This window comes from Cyprinodon variegatus, unplaced genomic scaffold, assembly GCF_000732505.1.
Source record: "Cyprinodon variegatus isolate N-32 unplaced genomic scaffold, C_variegatus-1.0 Scaffold1498, whole genome shotgun sequence".
In the NCBI taxonomy this organism is placed as follows: Eukaryota; Metazoa; Chordata; class Actinopteri; order Cyprinodontiformes; family Cyprinodontidae; genus Cyprinodon; species Cyprinodon variegatus.
This window is the reverse complement of record NW_015151951.1, coordinates 70,342-80,160: the sequence shown is the minus strand read 5'-3', so window position 1 is coordinate 80,160 and position 9,819 is coordinate 70,342. Positions and strand designations below refer to the sequence as shown.

At 38.8% G+C, this 9,819-nt stretch overlaps 1 protein-coding gene across 1 annotated transcript in view; it reads left to right on the top strand.

Annotated features, from left to right (window-relative positions):
- Window positions 1–9,819, top strand: part of LOC107103649 (probable E3 ubiquitin-protein ligase DTX2) — a 32,469-nt gene that overhangs the window by 14,802 nt on the left and 7,848 nt on the right. Inside the window, exons 4-5 of the mRNA XM_015403433.1 lie at window positions 3,027–3,248; window positions 8,794–8,861. Of these exons, the coding sequence (XP_015258919.1) occupies window positions 3,027–3,248; window positions 8,794–8,861 (290 nt within the window). The remainder of the gene's footprint in view (window positions 1–3,026; window positions 3,249–8,793; window positions 8,862–9,819) is intronic.

The following is a 9,819-nucleotide window of genomic DNA, read 5'->3' as shown; positions in this document are numbered from 1 at the left end:
CTTCGTTGATCTGATTGGTTTATTTGGCCCGTCTATCACCAACATAGGCCAATCAGCTAACCAGTATTTTCGCCCCTTCCCAAAATTACTTCAACTGAAGGTTTCCAGATGGATATGAGGAGCAAATCCATCTGGCGGTCAGGTCAGGTTAGCACAAACCACCACATTAGAAAAGGAACCCAATGCTTTGGAAGATGGCTTCTATTTCTGTCAGACTTGATGTCTAACACTTCACCCAGTTAAAACAAAACCTTTTATCATTGAATTCATTCACGGAGCCTGTTAGGATCATTGCTTCACTAAATCCAAACAACCAAAGAGCTTCAAACCAGGAAGAGCACGTCTACATCAGCAGCGTTTAGTAGAGTGCAGTAAAACCTCCTGACGACGAGTTGCTGAATCAGTTTAAGTACAAGGATAAATGGAAACAAACACTTGAGCTAAAGCCGGGCGTACACTGTACGATTTTTTTTTTTTTTCTCCAGTCGTGCGAGAATTATTTTCAATGGAGCCGAGTTTCAACCTCATTGTGCGTCCTGCATCGTGTAGCATACAGGGGGTAACGAGGGGCGATCAACCTCTCACGACTTCCTCCTGATCAGAAGTCGTAAGGTCGGGAGAAGATGTTCAAACATGTTTTAAATTTAGTCGGAGGTCGTGAGGTGGTCGTGAACGAATCCTGCTGTGGAAGCAGAGTTTACCAGAACCTCCAGCACTGCGCATGTATAAACAAGGGAGTTCTACTTCTTCCAGATTGATGAGTCCAACCAGCGCCATCTCTCAGTGCTGAGTCCCACCTTGTTCTTAGACGTACAGTGTGAATAGGTCGATCGCATCAGAGCGTCGGGTCGCACAGTTTGAGAACAAACATCGTGAACTGGGAATTTTTAAACCTTGCGGTTCCGTCGTACAATGTGAACTGTAGTTGCGTGCAACGATTGAAAATATCGCACGGTGTATGCCCGGCTTAAAGGAGCAAAAGTCTATATGTGGAAACTGCATTTCAGTCACTAGGGTGATTAATTTTATAAAATGTATCCTAAGTAGTTATGCTACATACTATACAGAGCTCGATGTTAACCATTGCCCGATCTCCCGGGGAAAGTAGTTTTTATTGTTGGGAGAGTACAAATTTCATTGCATTTGCCTGGCGGGCAAGTGCAATGATCGCAAAAAAAAAAGTATCACTCAAAATTACTTTAAAATCACCGACATTCGCTGAAAACGACCCTCAAGCTTTGCCGGCGCCATCTTTGTTGTTTTGTACACATTCTCGCGTGATTTGAAAAAGCCACGTGATTTTCCGCCAGATGGCGTGACTTAGCTCTTTGGGAGAGAATTCTGCAGAGCAGCAGCTGGATGATGAATTAATGATTAATCTATACTATAGTATTATAGTATAGATTAATCTATACTATAATACGCGCTAGATTAAAAATGATCAGTCAGGGATTAGGAAAATAATAATAATAATTGTATGCCATGTGCACAGTGTAAATATTTCTATCATATGGCAGTCTTCTGTACAGTGATGCAGGTCATACATTAAAAAATGTTCATTAAATTTTTTTCTCTCAGACATTGGAGAGATGCATTTAAATGTTATAGAGCTAAACATGTTAGATTGGTGAATAGTAGTAGTGTACGTTTTTAACCCTTTTAACATTACAATTTATATTTTTCCAAGCAGACAACAGTTTAAAGCAAAGTTTAGTTCGAAAAGAATGAGCAGGAAGGATTGAAAAGCATGTTAACACTTTAATGTAGGCTGGAGTTCATTATCTGACGCATGCAGATACACACCAGGAACCTGGAAACTTAAAAAATACTGAATTACAAAAAACATTTAAAAAACAAACATGTTTCATTGATATTTATACAAAAATGAATATTAGGAACTATATTTATCAAACATTATATTGGGCAAGTAAAAATTGTTTCTGGGCAAATGAAATGCGAAAGTCACTTGCCCAAAGGGCCCAAAGGGCAAGTGGTAAAAATCCTTAACGTCAACCCCTGCTATACTATAGGATCCATCGGCTATAGATGGATTTATTGCTTAGTTCATCCACTGACTGTAACATATAATGTGGAACATCTTCCCGCAGACAGAAAACTGCTGGTTTCTGCAGCCAAATGCTGAACAGGGAGGCATTTTGACTATGGGTCTCCGTTTGAGTGGGGAGTGCCAATATGGCGGACGGTGGCTTCACTTTTTTTGGGCAACCAGCAATCCAGGGAATAGATTTCAGTGGATAAACTTCCCATTGAGGAATATTGGATGGTTTTATCTCATCATTCATGGTTTCTTCATCTCTAGTTTTTGCAGCTGCTGACTTTTAAGTTTGCGGTATTTTCCTCTGCTGACCGGGCATCCTGCCTGTTTCTGTTCTTCAAACGGAGCCGTTCGCTGGGCTCAGAGGGTAAAACCGACGCCTCTTCCAACCAAACTCATGTCTCAGAACTTTGACCTGATGCAAAGATCACTCCCAGATACCAGGATTTCAGGCTGAGATATTTCAGGCAGTTTCTCCTTCCTGAAGCTTCGTCTGTTTTTTACAAAACGATGAAAAAAGGACAGAAACTTTAGATCTATTTAAATTTATCAGGCATTTTTAGACCTGGTTTGGAGACGTGTGATTTGCTCATTGCTTGGATTTTTATCACCTTTTGGGGCTCCTTGGATACCTTTCTAATTTTTGTCTTGTCAAAGTTCTACATCCTTATTTATTTAAGATCTTCTCTCTAGGAACAGTGTAAAGCTTTGGGTCCAGAGAACAGCTGTAAACCTGTTAAGCAGACGGTTGCCCAGGCAACCACCTTTAGAACCAAATCCTGTGACTAAAGTTGAAAGTTTTGCCGCCTGACTTTGTGCGTCGCAGTGAAAGCATCAGCCGCTGCTACATTACTCATTCTTTCGATTTGTTCTTTTCTGCTCCTGCACCCCTCACTGGCTCTCCACCTCTGCCCCCATCCCGCCTCATCCCGACCCATTCCCACCCCCACCCCCTTCCCCCTCGCTCCAGGCATGGCCTCCATTTTGATGTCAGCAGTGGGACTCGGCGTGCACTTCACCTCCGCCCCCCTCCCTCAGCAGCAGCAGCAGCAGCAGCATCATCATCATCATCAGCAGCCTGCTCCCTTCGCTCTTCCTCCTCCTCCTCCTCTCCTCCCCACAGCCAGCAGGCCCCCCAGCAGCAGCAGCAGCAGCAGTTCAGTTAGGAGAGCAAAGAGGCAGCACAGGAGAGGTAGCCAAAATCCACCTCCTCATCTCCGTCATTCCTCATCTCCATGAGCTTGAGGAGTATCTCATCCTCCATAACATCCATCTGTCTTAATGTGTCCTACCACTAATCCTCCTCACGGTCTGGTTTGTCATCTCATCGTGCAGTTTACATCAGTGTCGCCGCTTAAAGCATTTTATGTCTTAATGTGCTGCAGAGGTTCGGTAAAACTGACCACCCTCCCTTTTTAGATCATTAGAACATGAAGCAGCTCGGTGGCTAAAGTCCTGCTCCCCTTTATCTCAACATTTCACAATAACCTCGGATATATCTCTACCAGACATGTTCACAAGTCATTTTTTGCAAGTCCAAGTCAAGTCTCAAGTCTTGAGAAGGCCTGTCACAATTATCAATTAATCGCACAATAAATTCTAATCACTCCATTAATTAAAATAAGTGCAATAATTTGCGTGCTTGCTTGTTTCTCCTTGTGTTTTCATCTCCGTCACTGAGACGGTATAGCTTAAAGGTCGCTATTATATCTATGGAATGATCATTATCTTGAACTGCTAAATGAAAAATATAATTTTAAAAAGCACACACGCAATTTTTTTCCAGTTAAATTTTGCATCTTTATTTTTTTCTTTCAAAAACAACAATTTTCTTACAGTATTTACCTGACATTTATGGTTACAACTTTTTCTAGTTTTAGCAGTAAATGTCTGCTCTTTTATTTTTAAGTGAAAATGAGGGCTGTAGAAAAAAAAACAATCACAATCCTGCTTTTTATTAAATTAGCAACTACAACAGATAAAGAAAAACCCTAAATAAATAGCAGGACAATAACAATTCTTTCATAAAAGAAACATTGTGGCAATAACTTTTTGTCTCTTAATGCCCTGGAACAGACAGAACCGACTTGGCAGGCAGTATTTTAAATTCAATTCAGTTTATTTATTTAGTGCTAATTCACAACATTATTCACAACATATTTCTCCTCTACGACGGCCATGAAGTTTTTAAAGCTTGGCTTGTCGATCATGCATGCATGCATTTTTTTTACCTCTGCTGTGTGCGGGTAAGGCGAGCGGCGATCAGTCAAGTTAGTAAAACAAAAAACACTTAAAAATAAAGTATTGTTCACAAGCCAAAAATCACGAGTCTAAGTCAAGCCTAAAGTCATTAAATATGCGACTTAAGTGCGACTCGAGTACGAGTCACAAACTCGAGTCTCCACCTCTGAACTCTACCTCCACATCAGGCGACGTTCTGTGCCTTTTTTTTTTTTTTTTTTTTACCGAACTTTTTTGCAAAGCAGGAAAACATCAAAAATTAAACTCTACATACATAGAAGGATATACACACATATAATAAATAAATAAAAATTATTAAATAAATAAATAAAGGGAGCCCAAAAGCATAAAAAAACAAACGTAACACTACAAATTGTCCTCTTGTTGCCAAGCTAAGTGTAATAAACCCAGTCTCATTCTCTGAGCTGCAGGCACATCCAAGTAGTCCAAAAAAATGTCCCATGTCCGGTAAAAAAAGAAATGGTTTGTCTTTCAACGCTGTAAAAAAGGGTTCTGTGCCTTTCAAAAGTATTCAGACCCCTTTGATCAGTAGCTGCAAACATAACTTCCCAGAATGCATCAGGAGTTTATCGACTGACCGACTCAAAGCAGCACAACTGAGGTAGAGAAGGGAAAGAAAATAGCGGCCCTGCTAGGATGTGGTAAACGATTAGAGCTGCACCTGCCTATATGGTGGACGCCGCATCAGCAGGATGAAGGAAGCTTGTCAGACGTTATGTGAAATGTAGACGAAGGAGACGAGGCTCCAGAAGGTGTCTGAAGGCTGATGCTCCTAAAAATCTGAACAGATTACAAAAATATATGCTCTTCATCTGATCTAATCTTAGCTTAATTGTTTTCTAGAGGAATCCTGTATAAATAAACTGTAAATGAAGCCAAAAGCATATTAATGACTCAAGAACCAAACTATTGGTTTATTATACTAACAAAATCCATTAACCACAGGTGTAATAAAATTACAATCAGCATCAGTAACCAAGGTAGTTCTTTTTTCCCATTTTAAACTGGTGTTTGCATATATTTTAGCACTTTAACATGAAGGTTGATTTTATAAATTAATTTCTGAAGTTAATCTTAAGAACCTACGGTGAGTCGTGACTCCAACCTTGGAAATCAACTATTTATTCTTCTAATATTTAATTTAGTGGAATCAATGTAATCCATTAATTCCCATCATTTACAAGCTCTGCTTTGTACGACGGGGTATTAGCAGGCTAGAGATTTTATTTTCTTCTATTTCGAGAATGAAGTCGCAACGTTACGAGAATAAAGTCCTGAAATTATGAGAATAAAGTCGTATTTTATGACAGCTCTTGCAAGAAGCCCTTTCTTCCCTAAAATGAGGAATGTGGAGCATCATGTGAAGTTCTACTTTAGCATCGGTTTGACCAATCAGGAAATCTTTTAGCAGCAGCATCAAACTGGGCAGGATGTCAAAGTGGACTCTGGTTGCTGATTGGTGGAGCTGGTCGGCCGTCATCTGCTGGGCGGAGCTCCAAGCTGTCTTTTTGAAATGGGTTGTTGAATGATTCTCGTAATATTACAACTTTATTCTCAAAGTAAAAAAATTAAAAAGCCTCTAGCCTGGCCCTGATACTCCGCCGTAGCTTTGCGTTGGTTTGTTGCTTAACATCAGTTGAATTTTGTGTCTGTAAGCTGGGGATTTGAACAGGGGGGGTTAGAGAATTACAGCCGTAGCAGCTGCTTATAAAAATTGGGGAAACTTTTTAAACACATCAGAAAACAATGAATTTAAGTGAAGAGGATGAAGGCAGTCATTAGACTTTTTAATCCTCTAAAAGAGGATTAAATAAAATAGACAGAGATGATGGTGACACAGAGACTAGTTTAAATGAGTTAAATCACATTGTTACGTTAACTCTGTAGTGTTGATGCTAAACCTCTGATCTGCAGCAACTTTTGGGAAACAACCGATCTGCAAAAAGCTGTTAAAGGACAGAAAGACTGCTGATGTTCTCTACATTAACATTTATCACTAAAAGCAGCCATGTTGCTCAGGAAATCATCTTAGTTTGACTCATTTTGTTATTTTGAGTTCATAACATTCAAAGGAATTCTGTGTTTCAACTACCAGATGATTAAAGGAAGGAAATTCCCCTTAAATTTAAAATAGTTTTAATCAGATCAGTTTTATTTTATAAAAATGGTGACTTTTGTTCACCTTATATCCTCATTTTGAAACCATGTTTTTCGTGTCATTTGTAAGGATCCTTCTCAGACTTGGATGAATAAAACTTCTGTTCATAATTTCCAAGTCATGAATAATGAGAAGCTGGTCTGGATTAAAGTAGGCCTGAAACGAACTATTATTTTGCAATTAGATTAATCTGTTGATTATTTTTTTTCTATTAATAATCAGATAGATCATTAAAGAAGATTTTTTATTAAATTAAACCAGCTAAAACTGAAATGAAACAACTAAAAAAAAAAAAAAGAATTTACTGCATTTTCTTTAGCTAACTGCAATGTAACTGGAACATATCTGGATGCACATTTTTTAATGCAGTTTAATTAGAGTCCAAAAAGATCAAATCCGTATCATTTAGATGAGGGGGGCTGAAGTCCTGTCGTGCCCTGCATCTCTTCGCCAACAGACCAAAATTGAAGGACGACCTTATTACCAGGTGTCCGCCGCGTGTTCTTTACTATCAAACTTTACAAACTAATTAATATCAGGTTAAAGGCGAGGTTTGTATGTTTAGAAATGAAGCAGTCATCTCTTATTGTGAAAGAGAAATGTGATGGACAGTATTGGTTATTGCTGCCCTCTACCGCCGCCCTACAGGAAGACCTGATCCAAAGAGATTTTTAATTGTTGTTAACCCCGTAAGCCCTGAGGGTCTTAGGAGCAAATTCCACCTGAAACTATAAACTATAATATAATTTGTGTGACAGGAAGACATTGAGGAATATTTTTCAGGTTGAGCCACAATTTTAAATGTCACCATGTCTGATTTATAGGTGATAAAAAAACAATTTTAGCCATGACAACTTTTTTTTCCAAAATAAACACTGCAAAACACCATGAAAGCCCATTTGAAACTCTGGATGAACCTCAGACTTTATAGATCCACAGCTTCACTATAAGTCAAGCAAATTTAGACTGAATAAGTTGAAGCGTGTTTGTTTCTCAGAGGTTTTAGTGGGCAGAGTGCTGGGAGGAAATATGATCACGATATAAAGGGGGGAGCTGGTTAGCGCTGTGGCTAGCTGTGCTCAGTAGGTACTAGCTAGCAGGTTAGCCTCTTTTAGCTCGGTCTGTTAGCCACACTAAGCTACACTACTTTTAAGTTCGTGTCAACTGTTCACTTTCTACAGATAGAATAACTTGTTTTAAAATTTCTACGAAAGTCCGTTTTTAAGATGTCGCATTCGTCCTCCTCTGCCGTCAGATCTTAGTAAAAATAAAAACGAGCTCAGTCCGGCTTAGAAGGCGGGACTTTCCTTCCAGACTGACGATGATTGTTTTCTACTTTCAGCTGCTTTAGATCGCAGATGAAATGTAAAATAATAGCAAATATAGGGAATAATATGTTGAGGATCCAAAAGAGTTTCGATCCTTAATAAACGGGTGTAATACAGTTTGTCCGAGTGGAGTTGCCATATGATGACGTCATAAAAAGGGCACCGGCCGTTAGGGGGCGGGGCTAAAACTGAGTACCTGCTGTTCCATCACTCCCACAGAGTCAGGTGGAATTTTAAATCTCATTTTATTTGTTTACACACCTATAAAACAAAATGTATTTGTGAAAAAAATTATTTTTAAACTTGTTTTAGAAATTTTAAAGCCCCAGTGGAAAAGGTGTGTGGATGAAACACCATGTGACTGTATTTTGGCTATTTCTATAAATAGATAAAGATAAGCCGGTGTCAGATGGGCCCGCCGGGCTCAATGTTTTTCCTACCAGCTTTTTAAAAAATCTTTTTTTCTTTATTTAATCATTTTAATGTTTTCAGCCCTGCATGCACTTTAGCATCTTAGCTGCTTCCATCTTTATTGGGTGTGAAAGTGTGCAGGGCGAATGCGTGACGTTTAGCAGCCTGATAAATATCGGCTCCATTAGAAACCATCTGTTGTTATGCAGTAATTTGCATTATTCATTTTTTTTTTGTTAATCTGGAATAAACTCCAACTTTCAGCTTGGATGAAAAGATCAAAGTGACTTGATGGGAAAATGTAAACGTTGAATCGAGAGTTATCTGAAACGCTCTTCACCCTGCGAGGAAGGTTTGATGTTCCCCGTCATTCATGTCCGTCTCCATCCATCATGCTTCTCATCACGCCACTTTGTTTGTCTTCTTCTCACCAGATTGCTTTTATGATGGAAATAATCATTGTTTATAAAAAAAAGGAACCTGTAGTTAGAAAATTCACTGTTTTTCTTATGCTTACTGCCTCATTTTTAAATGTTTTTGTTGTTTTCTATATTTTATCTCTTGCCCCTCCCCTCCAGCGTCGGCTCAGAGGTCTGAGGATGTGATTCAGCGCTACATGGAGGTGGTGGCAGAGGTTCCAGAGGAGGTAAAGCTCTCCTATATGTTCTCCAGCCATCAATGTCCAGGTTTATAAGCAAGGAGAGATTAAATGGAAAAAGGATTGCCTTCATTTGTATCATAGATGAATTTACTGCAACAGCCAAATGTTACGTTGCTTTTTCTAAATGTTAGTTGAGATATTAATGTTGTGATTTTATGTTCTATTCAATACCCAGCCAGGTAGGAATTAATATTTCTGATACTTTAAGATGTTTATTGCCCTCCCTGGTAGGGGGGGTAACATACCTTATTTAATCAGGTATTATTTCAGCTGTTATATACTGTTTATGACACACAGTCCTACCAACTGTGTGTTAGAACAATAAATAAAAGAGTGATTCGAGCTCTAATCATGGTCAAACAGTTAATTCTGCACATTCATGGAATAAATTTATCTTCTGCTCAAAATATAAGAGTTTATTAACAAAAATCATTCAGCTCCAAGTCAAACATATTTCAGTTTAACACTCTTAACTAAAACTAGTGAAACTAAACTAAACTAAACTACTATGTTCAAAGAGGAAGGGGAACATGGTTGGAAAACATATTACAGTTTAAGATGGATTCTGTGTTTGAAACCAAAGTTTATCTGGAAGAATTTGGGATGTGATCAAATTAGCTTTTCACTAATTTTAAAGAAATTGGAATGTTTTCAGACCAATTCACAATGCAAATCCATGAGGTGAATAAAACATTATTTGGCCAGATTATGTTTTATTAAATGATTTGCTTAATCAAGAACCAAAAACCTTTAGTTAAATGATTCTTTACCCTCTTTGAAACAGCTAGCAGCGAATAGACGTCAGGATTCCACTAAATGACTCTTGGTCAGACTTGGTAATGGAAATGTAAAGAGCATTTGAGGAACACGTGAACACTAATGTTCTGTCTCCTTGAACCCCAGTGGGCCTCAGCAGATGGCCGCTCACACTGAGCCTGGTTCT